At 34.3% G+C, this 18,443-nt stretch overlaps 1 protein-coding gene across 5 annotated transcripts in view; it reads left to right on the top strand.

Moving 5' to 3' along the window:
• ADGRB3 (adhesion G protein-coupled receptor B3) overlaps positions 1-18,443 on the top strand; it is a 697,114-nt gene that overhangs the window by 407,766 nt on the left and 270,905 nt on the right. For all 5 annotated transcript variants that reach the window (XM_034648079.1, XM_034648080.1, XM_034648081.1 and 2 more), the window contains one exon: positions 4,381-4,424. In XM_034648079.1, the coding sequence (XP_034503970.1) occupies positions 4,381-4,424 (44 nt within the window). The remainder of the gene's footprint in view (positions 1-4,380; positions 4,425-18,443) is intronic.

Raw genomic sequence — 18,443 nt, forward strand, 5'->3', positions numbered from 1 at the left:
TATATGATTTCTCTCATCTATGGAACATAAGAACTAGGGATGATAGGTAGGGGAAGAAAGGGATAAAGAAAGGGGGGGTAATCAGAAGGGGGAATGAAACATGAGAGACTATGGGCCATAAGAAACAAACTGAGGACTTCAGAGGGGAGGGGGTGGGGGAATGGGATAGACTGGTGATGGATGGTAAGGAGGGCACGTATTGCATGGTACACTGGGTGTCATACGCAAGTAATGGAGCATCAAACTTTACATCGGAATCCGGGGATGTACTGTATGGTGACTAACATAATATAATAAAAAATCATTAAAAAAAAAAAACAGTGAAGACTATTATAGACACTTGAAAGTGGTGTGTTAAACAACTAAGGCAATGAAGAAATTTGGGTCATAGTTCATTTTTTAAATGCTTTAAAATAGGGTGAGTAGAAGTAATTAACTTGTTCAACTGTTCTATTTTGAATGGGGTCAAGAGAGATAGTTTTTTGTTGTTGTTTGTTTGTTTCTTTGTTCGTTTGTTTTACCCAAAGTGTGTTTTTGAAGAATAGAGTATCCTTTCCAAGAGTTTTCAATACATGCAGTTTTAATATTGTAAGTGTTGATGAGATTGACAGCTTTGTCAATGAATTTTCTTAAGCACACTTGTCTCATTTCATTGAGAATTGTTTGCTTCCTTAGTTTAATGCATTTCTTAAATCTACTTCTGTAGGCTAGTGCATAGCTCACCTACTTTCCTCTTGCTCCTGTCATTAGGTTTTGTTACTTTTTTGGGCTCACCATTTCCTGTTATCGATTTCCTGTAAATTCCTCATAGCAGATCTTGCAGCAGAGTACCTTTGAGAAAAGTATCTAAAAATTATAACAAATATTTTACAAGTGGCTTCCCAGCAGAAAGTTTTAGCCAGTTTTTTTTTTTCCATGATTAGGATTCATTCATCATTGATGTTTGCTTTATGTTTCCCATTGCACATTCTTTTTCCTTAAGCAACTGGTCTATCCAGATACTAAGATTCCTCTAATTTGTTTACTTTGCTTATTTTTCTAAACTTCAAATGTTTTAAATAATTGACCTCAGCTCACATACCTACATGTTGGTAACTGTGCTAGAATGAACACCCACAGAGGGGTGTCTGTCTGTTGTGTAGGTTCCAGAATGTATAGTGAAACACAAGATTGAATGGTACATTGTGGAGCCTATAATAATTCTCATGTAGGTGCTTTTTAAATTTTCACAAGGACACGAAGAGAGAGAAGTATGAGATAAGATCCAAGATATGAGGGGTGAAGAAGGTAGAAGATAAAACTAAGGCTAACAATGGCATGTAGAGTAAGTAGAGTAGAGTAAGCACATCCCACCTTTATACTTTCATCTGAAAGTAGAAATCAGTTTCTTTAGGGGATTAAAAAGGAAAGAGATATCCAAAATTTAAGGTCATATTATTATCTCTTTTGTAATATTATTTTTTGTTGTAACCTGTAATGAACTCTAAATATAAAATATTAATCCTATACTCAGTATCCTATATTGGTTTATATAGAAATTTAACTTTAACTCATACATTATGAAAAGAAGTAAACTAGATTCAGAAGAACTATTATCTCAGGTTCTTTACCCATAATTAATTTCTATATTCATGAAATATACACTGCCATACCCCTCACTGTGATATTTCAAGGATAATGTATTTTCTATAAAGTGTTCTGAGGTCTTTTGAACAAATCTCCTGATAAAATATAGTGTAGCTTTATGATGCAATGTTATAGCTATGCTAAGGATTTCTTGAAAAGTCATAGATTGAATTGAAATTTCAGCTAAAACCAGATAGGATCTCATGGGACAGAGGAAGAAAACTATTTGGAAAAAAAAAAAAAAAGGAAAAGAAAACAACTTGAAGGACCATTCACTTCTGTGTCCCTCCTCAGATCTATGTGTCATGTAGAACCACATTAAGACCCACTTACTTCACGAAACTTGATCTAACACAAGCCATGATGCCCCTCATGGGCACTATGTTATGACTAGGGACACTTACAAAAACATGTCTCTTTGTTGTTATATAATCCATATGTGTGTTCCTCATCAACTTCCTTAAGACTATAACCTTTTTTCAGGGAAGGAGCGTTTTTATGCTCTAAGAGCATAGTTATAAGTATGAGCATTTGACAAGAAGAAAGATACCTTGGATAGGTGCTCTTTGAGGGATTTTTGGTAATGGTGTTAAAATATTGGAGTTAGTCAAATGTCCTAATTAAAATGAAAAATAAAATTTGGGTGGATTTTTTAATGTTTATTTCTAGTGAAATTCTAGAATAGATCCAGCAAACAGCACTCAGAAAGGCAACATTTCACAAAGAGCCTTCCTAGACTTTTAAAAGAGGTCATTTTGCCAGATATACCTCAGTGATTACCTACTAAGACAAGACTGAGGGGTGGTGGGTGGCTGTCACAGAGGGAGCATGTCCACCTATGGAACAGAGCCAGTAGCCTGTTTCAGGATTGTAACTTTTATCTGCCTTGGCCTAGTCATCATTTTTATTAATGACTTAGTTGTATGAGGACATAGATACCATGTTTGTTTCTTAATCCTGTAGTGTTTAAAAAATTTTGAATCAATAGTGAATATGTGGGATGTCAAAATCAGGATTCGAAAAGTCTCTCCTAGGAGACTTCAATGTATGAGTAACAAAGCTGAGAAAGAGACTCCCAAAACATCTCTTGCATTGTTAGGAATATGGCACCTACAGGGGAGGGGCAATCGCACCACTTCATTCTGCACAGGTAGGACACATATGGATGGTTTCCTTCAACACACCTGAAAAGTGTGTGCTCCAGGAAATGACTGATGTAGAGAATGAGAGAACTTGAAACCAAGAGTATGTTTCATACAGAAGAGGATTCTTCAGGTAGAATAGCATGTGTAGATACCTAAAGATACCATGTAAAGGAAGAATTATTAGGCTAGTTTCAAAAGGGCAAAATAAGGCCCAATGAATGTGACAGATAGAAAGAAAACACCCAGACGATTAGTACTATTTAAAATGGAGATCATGTCCCATGATAATGGAAACTTCATGGTGTCATCCTGAGGGTCAGGGTGGCCGCTCATACATATAATTATTGAACTGAATAAAAATTTGGCACTTTTTTTTACATAGTTTCATTAGACATGATGAATTTTGTATTTTCTATACAAAAATAATCTGTTGATTAAGAAGATATTGCAAGCCATGATGTAACACTATTTAAAAAAAACAAACACTTTGCCGTGGTCTAGATGGTAGCCACATCTGCATTTTCTCTCAATTGATTTCAAAAGAATGGGATGGTCTTTAGAAGATAACAATAGCTCTACAAGGACTTCACCGTTTTTATACTTTAGATTAGGCTTATAGGAAAGAAATGATTAAACTTTGTATTTCTTTCCAAATTCAAAAGAACATCCCATTTTATGCTTCCATCTCCATCTTCACTCAATAGGTATAATTGTTATAATTAAGAAGATACACAAAGGATTATTAAACAGTGGTTCTGGTTTAGTTCATGCTAATTGTGAAATACATCCCAAGAGGGCAGCCATGAATGACTTGCTAGAGGGAGGCAGCATGATGGGGCAGAGGAGTTTGGGTATCAGGTACAAATTTATACTTAAAATTCCTTTTAATGACACTTATATTCTTCATACTTTAAGGGAAAACTAACTCAGAGAATGCTGTGAGGTGCATTGATTTTTATTTCATTCATCGTCATTATTGAATAAAATGTCCCTTTTTTAAAAATACAGCCATACATAATAAATCCATTTTTAGAAAAAAAAAAAAGAAGAAGAAGATGAAGCTATTGCAAGCCAACACACTCTCTGGAAATGGACAGTAATGCAACCATCTCTTGCCCTAGGAAAGTGAGCAACTACAGGCTAATGAGGGTAGCAATGGTGGTACTTGTACCTGTGCATAATCCTGAATGTTTCCCTGTGAATTAAATTTTGTAGGTACTTTGGTCTTCTGAAAAGAAATAATCCAGCAATTAATGTTTTACTGGTAAAAAAAAATAAAATCTATTAGAAATTAGGTAATTTCTAAATTATCAAAATATGGACCTTGTGCTTTATGAGAGCTTCACTTTCAATTTTCAAAAAAAAAACTAAATATAGGTTATGATGTTTGTAATAAATGTATTGTTTTCATGACTAGAATTTCATAAAATGCATCACCAAGTATGAGAAAGGACATACAAATTTTTCATGCAAAAAAAATAGAGATGAAATTTTTAAGTATCGTACTGCAAGATAAGGAATCTGCCATTCTGTTTGCATTTTACATAAACCTTCCATTTTTTGTTGTATGTATTCAAGAGACATTTCTTTTTTCTCTACTTATTTTTAGGGTACTTTGAATCCCTATTGTGTGTTATGGGATGACTCAAAAACGTAAGTGACAGATGTTTTCTTATATTACTTTGGGTTAAATATTCAAAGCACATTAAGTTATTTCAGCTGCCTGCTAGTCAACAGGAATATGATAAGTTAGTGGGATGTGAGTTACACTCAGAAAACATTCTCCTTTTCGAATCTGCAGGACAGGATGATGAATGTGTTTGTGTGTGATGCTGCCATCAGATTACGTCCCAAGATAGGATTGCATTACCTAATATGTAAGGCACATTGCAATGCAAATTCCATGAAGATCTTTTAAAAGCTCTAATATTTTAAAATAATAGAAGATCAAATCCTATTTCAACATTTTGCCCTAGTCATTCAGCTTCACATTGCAGAATAAAATAGCAATCTCTGTGGTCATTTAGCCAATACATTACTTGCATGACCTTGAATCTATTATCAGAGTAGTGCGATATTTATATGGCCTTCCAAATTGTTTTGTTATAAAAGCATTGAGTGACATTTAATTTTCTTATTCATATATTATATGAATTCATGAAGACAAAAGAAAACAATTGCAATAAATAAGGATTAATAATTCTTCGATGCATTCCTTTGTACAAGTAATTGCAATATATCTCATCAAAATCATCTTAGTCTCCTCGGTAATTCTATGAGATTTTAAGGAAGGTCTCACAGAAAAGAAAAATCCTGATTAAATGTTAATTAGACTCTTATACTTTAAATACTTATGTACATTTATTTCCAGATTATACAATCTTTTTTTGTTTTGTTTTGTTTTGCATGGAGGGGAGATAAATATCAGTCAATCCCAAAGGCTAAAACTGCCATGTGGATGCTGTCAGATAGGGTACCAGGTTGTTGAGTTCTAGGTATTCTAAGATTTTCCCCATTGTTCTTCACCCTAAATCTGATCTACAGCTGAAGTTTTATTATGTTACCTCCATCCCACCAGTAACTGTACTGAGGAGTCTAGAAGAAGGACATAGTTAGAATTCTAGGTAAAGAAGAAACCTACTGGCAATGTGGTTATTTCTAGGGTACTGATACAGTTTACATTACAGTATTTATGTGGATGATGAATCAATGATATTGGGCATATTATCTGCTATAGATTCTGATATTGTAGGGATCCTCTTCTCCAAGGAATTTTAGTGCCATAAGGAGAATCCCACCTTGCCCTGGTGATAGCATGAGCTGGATGTCCTCACTGATGTGATTATTTTTTCTTTTTGAAACACAATACAGAAATCCATGGTAGTAAAGTTTTTGCAAGCTTTGCTCTCTACCAATAGCCAGAGAAGACTCTAGTAGTATATTGTAAGGCACTGTTTCGTATGTTATATAGCCAAGGGAAGAATGAAATGCTACAAAAATTTAATTGAATATTTTTTACTTAAGAAAAATATGCCATCTTAAACTCCTGATTATAGTTACTTGCAAAACTTCATGAATAATAACCAACTTGGATTTACTTTTATTATCTTTTTAGTGGTAGGATGTGCTTCAGTGTTAATCCAAACAGGGGAAGTGTTAGTTATTCCTAAAGACCTTTAGGACTTTTAAAGAATACTATGTAAAGAAACAGCATTCCCCTATTGTGTGACCCTCTTGGTTTCCTTTCACAGAACGTCTAAGGTTTTAAGTTTAATTTAAAAGATATTAGTGTTTGAGGTTAGCACTGATCTTGGGAATCAATCACACCCTTTCTCCAACATCTGCTAAAATGTCACTCTTATCCATGACAAAACAGACAAACCCCCCCATGTCTTAGCTTTACAAAATCAACTTCTAAGTTGTCCTTGAAAAAAACTATTCAGTCAGAGGTGTGGTTAGCTGCCTTTCAAAGAAGATTATCTGAAGAGATCAGTGTAGTTCATGTTTCCTTGATGTACCTGAAAAGTAATCAAAACTGACAAAACTTGTGTCCCATCACACTCTTTACCAGAGTGTTTTATCATTAAGTTGTTTTTCTAGGTGAGTTTTAAGCAATGAATGTTAAGATAACTTTATTTATTTTCTTCACATCTGTTTTATTTTGATCGTGTTCATATATAGACATAATAGCTTTACCAATGCAATGATTTCAACTTTGGGTATAGTAAGTAGTGAAGAGATATGGCTACTAATTTTTATACAGAAAAGAGTTGACTTAAATGATGTTTTCAAGATTGCAGTAAAAAAGTTGAAATCAGAAGTTGTCTAGTAATTTTGGTTTATGTAATCAGATTGTCTTACCTTTTTCATTGAGGTATAATTGATATATAATATTGTATTTGTCTCAGGTGTGCAACACAATGATTCGATATTTGTATGTATTGCAAAATGATCACAATAAGTCTAGGTAACATCCATCACCACACTTGGTTACAGTTTTTTTTTCTTGTGATGAGAACTTTAATGATTTACTCTCTAAGCAACATTCAAATATACAACACAGTATTAACTATAGTCACCATGCTGTAAATTATATCCCCATGACCTGCTTATTGTATAACTAGAGGTTTCTACCTTTTGACCCCCTTCACTAATTTTGTCCACCCCTTATCCCTCTCCACTCTAGGAACATCGAATTACCTTACTTTTAACTTTATAATTATTTTTTATTATAAAATTAATACCTGAGTGTCTTTTATTTATAAAACTTTAAAACATAACTGTTAAGGCAAAATTGCCCATTACTCATCACCAACTTGGGTGTGTACATCCACTCATCTCCCCAAGGTCACTTCTATTTACATTTTGTTATGTAAGATTTCAGGTATCCACTCATGCATTGACATATGTATGCAGCCATCGAAACTAATACTATTTTTACATAAATAATATCATACAGTCTGTAACACTGGCATCCTTAATTTGTAATTCCACACTATATTGTGGAAATTTTAAAACTGCACTACATATGTTACACTTTCTTGTATGTACTACATTATATAGATATATCATAACTGATCTGGTATTCCTAATATTGATGGCATTGAGGTGATTTTCAAGTCATTTAATGAAATGAATTGTGCTTCTGTTTACCTTCTTGTATATCCCTTCTTGAGGTTGTCTCTGACCAACCAGTTGAAAGTGTTACTCTCTTATTCTCTTTATATCTCCCTATTTTATATTCTTCACAGCATGCATTTCTACTTTCTTATTTAATTTGTTTGCTTATTGTCTGTCTCCCCCACTAGGAAGTAAGTGCCATGGGAGAGATACTTTTTCTTTCTTATTCATCACTGCACTCTTAATGCCTAGGACATCTACACACAGTATATATTCAACAAGTACTTCAACTGGTTAGTTTTGCACAAGAATAAATATTTGCAAATTTCTCAGGTACTGTTTCTCTTTAAGAATTACTTCCATTTAGGTTTCATCTTACTAGTTCAGCATCAATTAGACCTAACTTTGGAAGTTTAAAGGGAGAATGCTTCAGCTTGGTGGAATACTGAGGTCCATTATAAATGGTCAATTTTATTTCTAATGATAATCTGTTACCCTGATAATCCCAAGCAAAGATATTTTTATTTTAATCTGATTGGGTACAATAGTTTCAGACAATTTCAAAGCATATTTTTATCTTGCTTTGGCTAACTAATTGACAGGATGTAGAAAATGTTTCATTATGGGTGACCCATGCAATAAATTGAAAGTACTTTCTCACTTCAGAAATAAGTTTCTTTCGTTAGGAGAAGTGTTGCTTTTAAATGTTTTCTTTTAATATAGCTTACAAAGTTATCATGAGGGTAATAATTTGCACATTCTTTGGGATACTCTAAATTTAGATTTTGAGTATTAGATCATGTGTGATGACTACATTTCCGGGAAAACCCATAATTAACCTGTGGTCTTTTAATTAACCTGTGGTCTTTCTCCATGGGTCTGAGTAGCACCATCTGACTCTATCAGGTCTGTGAAGGATCATGTTTGTTTACAGAAAATGTTTCAGAGTGTCAATCGTGTGAATTTCAATTGTAATTTTGTAACATTTGCTAAACAGTTTTATCAATCCATTTATAACTTCTGTGCCTCCCTTGTGGTTGAAAACAAAAACTTTTAATGGGCTTTCCAATTTTCTACATTTCGAATTGATTTATTGCAGTTGGGAGTAGCAGTAGTCACCTTTTGATTGAGACTGATACTGGCTTATTTTATCTCAAAGTTAAGTAATTGAATTGAAGTGATTCCTCTCCTTTGCTTCTATTATCCTTATTTCTTCATCCCCAGGAGTTTTCCCTCTCTTTTGTCATTTATATTGGAATTCACCATTCCATTTACCTGACAACATAATTCCTAAAAATATAAAACTAATACTCTGGCCTCATGCCATCACTCTAGAGGGGTCATCATCATTCTTTGCTCTTCAGGGGACTGACATACTCATGCCATTATGGAAACATGATGTCATAACTTCAGGGACATACACTTAAAGATCTGTTAGCTTTTAGAAGTTCAACACAATTATACAAAGCATTACTATCATTGGGTAACCAACCTTTCCCTTCCAAGTGGTAACCAAATGATAAAGCTCTTCCATAAGGCCCTGTGCACTATGGGCCTTATACACCTATGCATATCAATGAATTGATATGGACAGCACTTAATATCTTTATGATTATTAAAAAGGAGCAGAAAGATCTTGTTGGAGATCTTTCTTTATACAATAGTTAAGAAGAAAGTAGACAAAGAACAGCTATGCAAAACAGGAATATGATGGTCCTGTTGTTTTAGAGGACATATGGAAGCATTCTTTACAGACCTGCAGTTACCTAACTGAAATCTTTTCTTGAACAGCAGTGAAAAAAGGAAGTCTGTATTCAAAATATTCAGCATACATATAGCCATGATTCCAGTAGATCACTATTTCTAGAACTCGTTAGTGATTTAATTAACCAGACATAGGATTTTAAAACTATTTAACTTCAAGAAGTGTTATTACTTTTATTGCATAGATTACTCTGTTTAAAATATGTTAGGGATGCCTGAGTGGCTTAGTGGGTTAAGTGTCGGACTCTTGATCTAGGCTCAGGTCATGATCTCAGGGTCATGAGATTGAGCCCGGTGTGGGGCTCCTCACTCAGGGTAGAGTCTGCTTGAGATCTTCTCCCTCTGCCCCTCCCCCCACTTGTGCATGCACACACTTCCTCTCTCAAATAAATAAAATAAATCTTTAAAATACATTAAACTGTAATGGAATATATCATGGTAGTCTGTACTTTGAAAATAAATTACTTGATTATATTACAAACATATGGTTGTTCAGTCTTCCAAATTAACATTATTATGTGCAACTTCTGATATACGCCCTAGGTGTCAACATGTTCATTTTTACTGGATAGTCTCTAAGGTCATGTTTGCCCTTCTGTAGTGAGAGTAGTATGAAATAAATAACTATTTCTGACTGACATTTAATATAATTTTGTTTCAGTTGGTATATTCAGGACCTATATGGATCCAACTGCAGAAGCAATTAAGATGTCAGGATTCCATGGAATTTCCCATTACCCATTCAGTGATCAATTCTCAAATAATATAAAACTATGTTAGTATGCTTTATTTCCTTTCATTATACTCACATTAACAGAAATGAGAATGTTAGACTCTTCCATTATCAAAATACTAGTCCTTGTAAATTAAAATTGACCTAATCCCAATAATTTAAATATTGTATCATGGTCAAAAATAATCACACCCAGATTCATAACAGTTGTTTTCAGATTTATCATTGATAAAATATTGCTTTTTTTTTGCAAAACAACTGTGCTTTTTTAAAAGTACTACAAAATCAATAGTAAAACCATAATAATTTGAGAAAATAGCAAGACAATTAAAGATTCATTGGTAGGAAACTAAATGGAGCTTTCCTTATTTTTGTTTTTCTGTTTTAGGCTGTACTTTACTTTTTGAAGTTTTCTGATATCCACAATTATGTGTTTCCTCGTAAATCCATTATAATTCAAAATGACCTCGCTTTAGCTTTCTCCAGGAAAAATTTTCTTTTTCCTCCTTTAAAATGTTTTAAATTTTCTTGGGGCATCTAGATGGCTCAGTCGGTTGAATATCTGACTCTTGGTCTGGGCTCAGGGTCCTGGAATCGAGCCCTGTGTCAGACTCCATGCTCAGCTGGTAGTCTGCTTGAAATTCTAACTCTCCTTCTCCCTCTGTCATTCCCTCCTCTGCATGCTCTGTCTCTCTGTCTCTCTCTCTTAAATAAATAAATCTTTAAAAAATAATAAAATAAAATGTTTTCAAAATTTTCTTTAGAATGTTTTGAATTTCATCATAGATTTTATAGTACTGAATTTAGTTACCTAAAGGTATATTTTTGGCTTTGTTAGCATATAAATTATCCCTTTTCAACTGATACAGTTTATGTACATACCTCTAATATTATTACCAACTCATTATGTCCATTAGTGTGAGCAATAAAGTTTAAGAAACATCGCATTATGCCTTCAACGATGTATTCTGAGAGCTGATATCGGGAGTAAAATGGCACCACATGCTTTTTACTGTAATCCATGCCTTGATCTTCTAAAGTGGGAGTTAGGAAACTATAACCTACAGACTGTGGGACAAATGCAGACTGATATCTGTTTTTGTAATTAAAGTTTTATTGGAACACAGTAACATCTATTTGTTTATGTATTGTTTGTGGCTGCTTTTGTCCTACAACCACTGTGTTGAGTCATTGCAACAGAAACCATATGGCCCACAAATTTTACAATATTTACTATCTGGTTCTTAACCGAAAAAAAATTGATATCACCTACCAAAAACAATCTTTTTCAGCATTTTCCATGTCTCGGCATACATAGAAAATAATTTTAAAGCACATTGGGGTAAATGAATGAGTGTTCACAGGCAGAAACAAGATAGGTTGTCCCAAGGGTAGAGAGGATCAATATCTCTATTAGTTATGAAAAATTCTCAATCATTATTTTTCCAAATATAGACTCATCTATAATCTGTCTCATCTTCATCTGGAACTCTAAAGAACGTTGTTTCATATTCTCCTGGTATTTTCCTGTTTCATATTCTCTCTCTTCCAGATTTTCTGCTCTTTTTTTTTCCCTCTCAGTTACACATTTTGGAAATTATTTTTTAACCTTCAGTTCACTATTTCTCTCTTCATTTTTTTCTTTTTTTTTCTTTTTTTTTAAATTTTATTAAATTATGTTAGTCACCATATAGTACATCCCCGGTTTCCGATCCAAAGTTCAATGCTTCATTAGTTGCGTATAAACCCAGTGCACCATGCAATACGTGCCCTCCTTACTACCCATCACCAGTCTATCCCATTCCCCCACCCCCCTCCCCTCTGAAGTCTTCAGTTTGTTTCTCATAGTCCATAGTCTCTCATGTTTCATTCCCCCTTCTGATTACCCCCCCTATACAGGTGTTTTCAAGCTTTTTTTTAAATTTTATCTTAGTAAGCACAATTGTTTTATAATCTGTGGTTGACAATTCCTATATTTGAAATTTCTGTGGGTCTGTTTTTGCTTTTTTTTTTGTTTCTCTTAATTCTCACTCATAGTGCCTTATATCCTAGTACACTAGGTTATGTCATACTTGTTGTTCTTAAAATATTATTTGTGAGGATTCTTTGATGCCTGGGATAAAGGTGTGTTCTTCCAAAGACAATCTGTATTTGCCTCTTCTGACCACTTGGTGATACTACTATCCCAGATCCCTTAAACTAAATTCAGTCTAGAGGTTACCTGAATAGACCATATACTTCAACAATTCTAGCAGTATTCAAATGGGAGGACTAACCTGGAAAAAAAAAAACAACAACTTATTGCTAAAAATAGGAAATCTTAATCAACATCTTCTCATACCTATAATTCCTGAACAGCTCACCATATCCCATAGCATACTGTTAAGAACCATTGCCATACAGTATTTTATGTCTATAACTTTGATAACCCTTATGTTTTCTGCCTTATGTTATAGTAATTTGATATTCCTTTCTAGACTTAAATACCTTGGTAACTGGAAGTGTGTCACATTTATCTTTGTAAATTGTGCTGTGCTTACCAATGAAATTTGCAAATAGTTAGAACTCTATAAATTCATTAATCCACATAACAAATATTTCTTGAGAACCTATTATTTGTTCTTCTATTTAAGGTATCTGGAACATATATTAGTGAACAGACAAAAATACCTGACTTATGGAGCTTAGATGGAGGAGGACTGCAGGGAGTGTCATAAGAACATAAATAAAATAGAGAAATAAATTATATAGTGTGTTAAAAAGTAAAAATTTCATGGAGGGAACAGACAATCAAGATAGAAGAAATCAATTGTACTCCACTGATTGAATTATCCCAAGATGCCGCCATTCATTTATTAAATATTTACTTAACAAGTGCCCAAAATGTGCAAGATGTCACTTCAGTATCCATCTCTGTTTTTTTCATTTTTGATCAAGTACTTTCCTATGCTACCTAAATAGCTGTTGCATTTGGTGGTAGAGTTCTCTTCCCATTCCAGTTAGCTTTCCTTAAGTGTTTGGCCATCCATATTCATCTATATTTTGTCTATGGTCTAAATGTCTGTTCCTCTGGCCCTACAGTAGTCATTTGCCTGACTATCCAATTAGATTGTATAATGCCTAGAGAAATGCTAGACATGAACTATGAAACTTAAATATTTTCTGAAACTGAAACAGCTAAAAATTCTAGCCTAAAGATGTTCATATTACATAAAGGAAAGGTTTTTTTAAATCAAAAAACCATGTCTGTTTATTAAAAAAAAAACCTAAAGGTGCAGTCTATTCTTTAATATTAATTTTCTACATGCTCTTAAAATTTAGAAATGAAAGCTCATTGACCTTATTCATAGATGTTTCTTTTTTTTTTTTTAAAGATTTTATTTATTTGACAGAGACAGAGACAGCCAGCGAGAGAGGGAACACAAGCAGGGGGAGTGGGAGAGGAAGAAGCAGGCTCATAGCAGAGGAGCCTGATGTGGGGCTCGATCCCGCAACACCGGGATCACGCCCTGAGCCGAAGGCAGACGCTTAACCGCTGTGCCACCCAGGCGCCCCCTATTCATAGATATTTCTAATCCAAAATTTTACCAATGATATTTACATTTATAATTTTCTATAGATAATTATTTTCCAGATAAATAATAATCTGGAAAGTCCACAGATTTTGGAGAAGTAATATTGTACAATATTATTCTTCATAGTTCAATGAAAATACTCTAAGAAGTAAGGGCTTTCAATTTGTCAGCAAGGTTGTCTACTTATTTGAGGATATGAAACTGAAAATTACCTTCAACTTTTTAATCAGTAATACAGAAAAAAAATGTGATAATAAAGGTAACTCCAATATATCTAATCACTTTAAAATCTAGATTTCTTAAAAGTCAAAAATGAGCATAATATTGCCTATTGCATGTGATGGTCATAAAGATCGACAGATAAAACTGCTCCAATAAACTTGGCCCAGTGACTAAAACATCACAGATGTTTTAAAAAACATCAATGGGGTGCCTGTGTGGCTCAGTCAGTTAAGTGACCAACTCTTGATTTTTGCTCACATTATGGTCTCATAGTGGAGAGATAGAGCTCTGACTTGGTCTCCATGCTTAGCAGGTAGTCTTCTAGGGATTCTTTCTCTCAACTTCTCCCTCTGCTCCCCAAACCAATAAATAAATCTTCACAAAAGTAAAAATAACAAACATCAATAAATGCTTTGGAGCATGGATGGGTTTCTGGTTGATCGGTTGATTAGTGGGAGATTAATTTTTTCTTCTTTAAAGATTTATTTGAGAGAGAGAGAGTGTGTGTGTTTGTGTGCATGTGTGGGGGAGAGGGACAGAGGGAGAGTGAGAGAGAGGATCCTCAAGCAAACTCCAGGCTGACCAGAGAGCCCAACATAGGGCTCAATCCCAAGACCCCAAGATCGTGAGCTGAGCCAAAATCAAGAGTCAGACCCTTAACCGACTGAGTCACCCAAGCACCCCTATTAGTGGAAGGATAGCAATTCATATTCCATTGCCTGAATAATGGCCTTGTGTATCTGGAAAAATAATTTCTTTTGTATTAAAAGGAGATTTTAATACATATAAATAATAATTCTTTGTGACAGCAAAGCATCATCATACATTAATTAGCAACAACTTTTTCCATTTAAACACATTAAATAGTGGTGCTTCCTATAGTCAATGGTATATTAAGATTCTGTGATGTGCCAGTAGTATTATCCTGAATATCTGACAGTCTTTAACTTATTCTCATTGAAAATTTGGTGGAAAAGTAATTTTTTAAGGTGTCAAGTACCTTGAGAAGGATTATTAGTATGAAAAGGAAAAAAAAAAAAGTAACCTGGACAAAAGCCAAAAGCTGCTGACCAAGTGTCTCTTATGTGCTGTAGAAAGCTCTCGTGGGAATTTACACATGATCGGCACCTTGCCCCATGTAGCCTCCATCTCCCCCTCATCCTCATAAAGGCATTGAGGTTAGTTTTCAAAGTATTTATTTAAACTAAATGTTTTAAAAAATCAATAAAAGCAGAACTGGGAATCCATCCAACATTTCTCACCGATTGATAGTGTTCTTAGGGGCCTTGGGATGATTCCAAGAGACCTTTTTGACAGGATTTTTAAAAATATGTTGTTAAAATATTAATGGGTATACTATTAATAGGAGCAACCTGGAGCTGGCTGGTAAGGATAGGCCCTTGTTGAACCTCTCTTAATTTGTTAATGTCTATGATTCTATTTCAGAAAAGATCCAGGTTTGAATTGCTGAGGATATGTATTAGATAATTTTAGAACTATACTTTTTCAATTCTTTGAGTGACTCAGGCTAAAAACTCCCCCTGCTTATATATATATACTATAAACAACAGACTGGAAGTTTTCCTTAATATTAATTTTCTATTTCCTCTTTTTTTTTTAATGCCTTAGAAATGCCCACTTATACCATAGTTAATAACTATTTACAGCTTTGGTGTTAGAGATATTCATCAATTAAAGGTAGCTAATGTTGTCTTTCCTTAGACACTGTTAACCAAGCAGTTCACCAGGCATTTGTGAATATCTTTTAAACCCTTGATAATAGTCTCTTACAAATTAGTTAAAATATAGATTTGAATGAGCATTAGTAAACTTGAGGTCAATGTGCAGAAAATTATTTCAAGGTTCAGTAATAAATATGGAGGTTATAGATTTAACTGTGGAGTCCATTGAGGAAAAGCAATAGGATAAAAATGGATGTAGTAGTAGTAATGATTTTGATTTAAAAAATTAAACCTACTCTTTAATCATTCTATTAGCTTGGTATAATGGACATAAGTAATTATATTTGAGAGGTATAAATAAAGTAACGACTATAACCACCATATCTTACAAATTATATTTGGAGTCAAATTGAGTTCTCATTGCAGATGATATTATTTTGAGAAGATTGAAAACAAGAGAAGTCATTTTAAAATATGTATAAATATGGTCTATAAAAAAGAAGTAAGTTGGAAATCTGCACGAAAAAAGATCAACATCTTCAGTATAAAACTAAAACACTGTATTGCCAATACATAACACACAAAAGATTGTCTAGTGATTCCCTTTGCTTCCTACATGCAGCTCTTTTAGTGTGTACTGGTATTGTTATGTGACTGATTTTTAATGGTATTTGTAGAACTGGACTTTGGCAAGAATTGGGCAATTTTTGTTGTCCTGAATTTTCACCAGCATCATAAGCTGATGGAAAGAAGGAAGAAGGAAATGGGAGTAGCACTGAAGAAAATCTTCCAATAGAGTGTATTTTGAAAGCATCCTGAGGATCAGTGACAGCTAACCAGGAATGGCTATGTGTGAATGCCTATGTGCTTGAAATATACACTCAACTAAGTAGATTCTGAAATTTTATTAACCCAGCAAGACCCCTTCCCTGCCCTAAAAGACTGTTCTGGTCTGCAAGAAACATAGTCTGAGCTATTTTATTAGAAACATAGTTGTAATAATGGGCCATGTCACTTAAGAATTCAGTCCAACAAAGGTACTACTTACCAAAGTCTACAACCACTCAGCTTCTTTTGGGAATCATGCACCTATATGGATCCTTTACAGCTTATAACTTGAGCCTAGACTAGAATTGAAGCCAGAGAAGAGGCCTAGACCATATCCATATCCTCTACCTACAAGAGGAATCTCATTTATTTTCTTTAATTTAATTTAATTCTTAAATTTTTGTCAACTTCAAGTCTCAGGACAAAATAGCTGAGATTCAGAGGATAGAAAGTTTAACATCCCTGTCCTAAATTCATTGCCATCCACCTCTTAATGCCCATCACCCTCTAACCCCTCCCCCCCTCCCCACTGAAACCCCCACTCTGTTTCCTGGGAGTCCATAGAATAGAATATTATTCAATCATAAGAATAGATGAATACCCACCATTTGCATCTACATGGATGGAACTGAGGGGATTATGCTAAGTGAAGTAAGTCAAGCAGAGAAAGACAATAGGGGAGGGGAGGGAGATCTGAAAGGGGAGAAATCAGAGAGGGAGATGAACCATGAGAGATAACCAGATATTCTATCTTCCACATACTTCTAACATAGGAGAGGTGGATGGCAATGAATTCATTTCTGTTTTTCCAGCACCGAGCTCAGTTTCTGGATCAGTGTAGGTGTTTAATAAATATTTACTGAATGAAAATTGAAAGAAGTGTTCCATTTTATAGTTAATTTGTATAGGTTATTTCCTTGTCTATATGGATATGTTGCACAAAAGTGGTAAGTTTGTGTGTGTGTGTGTGTGTGTGTGTGTATATAATAAATTACTATTTTAGTGTTGATAGGTCATTTAGTGCAATGTATACCATACAGCAAACTTATGCGTTCCTGAAAGTTAAAATGTTCTTGTTCTTTTTTTTTCTTTAAGAACTTACTTTTTGCCACAAAAAATATAAAATGATTCAGTGTTCATGGGAGGAATTCATAATTCAAGCTCTTATTTTCACACTGCCTTTCAAAACGCCTACGCCACCCAGAATAATAATGTACTAAGCTGCAGTGGCTGCAAAGTATTTCAATAAAAGATGGAAATTATTTTCATAATTACTGATAAGTTCTTAATTTGTTCTACTAAAGGGTAAATCAACCACAGTTGGTGAAAGAAGTGATTCTTATGTGTTGATATTAGAGGTATAGAAAGGGAGCCTTGCGGTTGTCTTAAAATGCTAGGGAGTGATAATTTCATTTTAAGGAGATAAAGGGTTAATTAGTGGAAATTCTTTGAAGCACTACAAAGCAAGTATTATATTACTTTCTGATATTAAAAATGCTCTGTGAAGTCATTAGCATAGTTCTATTATTGAGAGTAGACAATAGTATTTTTTATATTAAATAGTGTAGTAGGATGTCAGCAGGACAGAAATCATTTCAAACTGTAATTAAACTTGTCAAAAACTATTAACACAAGATATTTATTGAGACTATTTTCTTAATGTTTTTTTATTATATTATGTTAGTCACCATACAGTACATCCCCGGTTTCCGATGTAAAGTTCGATGATTCATTAGCTGCGTATAACACCCAGTGCACCATGCAATAGGTGCCCTCCTTACTACCCATCACCGGTCTATCCCATTCCCCACCCCCTTGCCCTCTGAGGCCCTCAGTTTGTTTCTCATAGTCCATAGTCTCTCATGTTTCATTCCCCCTTCTGACTACCCCCCCTTTCTTTATCCCTTTCCTCCCCTATGGATCTTCCTAGGTCTTATGTTCCATAGATGAGAGAAATCACATGATAATTGTCTTTCTCTGCTTGACTTATTTCACTTAGCATTATCTCCTCCAGTGCTGTCCATGTTGCAGCAAATGTTGAGAATTCGTTCTTTCTTATAGCTGAGTAATATTCCATTGTATATATGGACCACAGCTTCTTAATCCAGTCATCTGTTGAAGGGCATCTCGGCTCCTTCCACGATTTAGCTATTGTGGACAATACTGCNACTACGTCCGTATCTTTGGGGTAAACACCCAGTAGTACAATGGCTGGATCATAGGGTAGCTCAATTTTTAACTTTTTAAG

This window comes from Ailuropoda melanoleuca, chromosome 19 (assembly GCF_002007445.2).
Source record: "Ailuropoda melanoleuca isolate Jingjing chromosome 19, ASM200744v2, whole genome shotgun sequence".
NCBI lineage: Eukaryota > Metazoa > Chordata > Mammalia > Carnivora > Ursidae > Ailuropoda > Ailuropoda melanoleuca.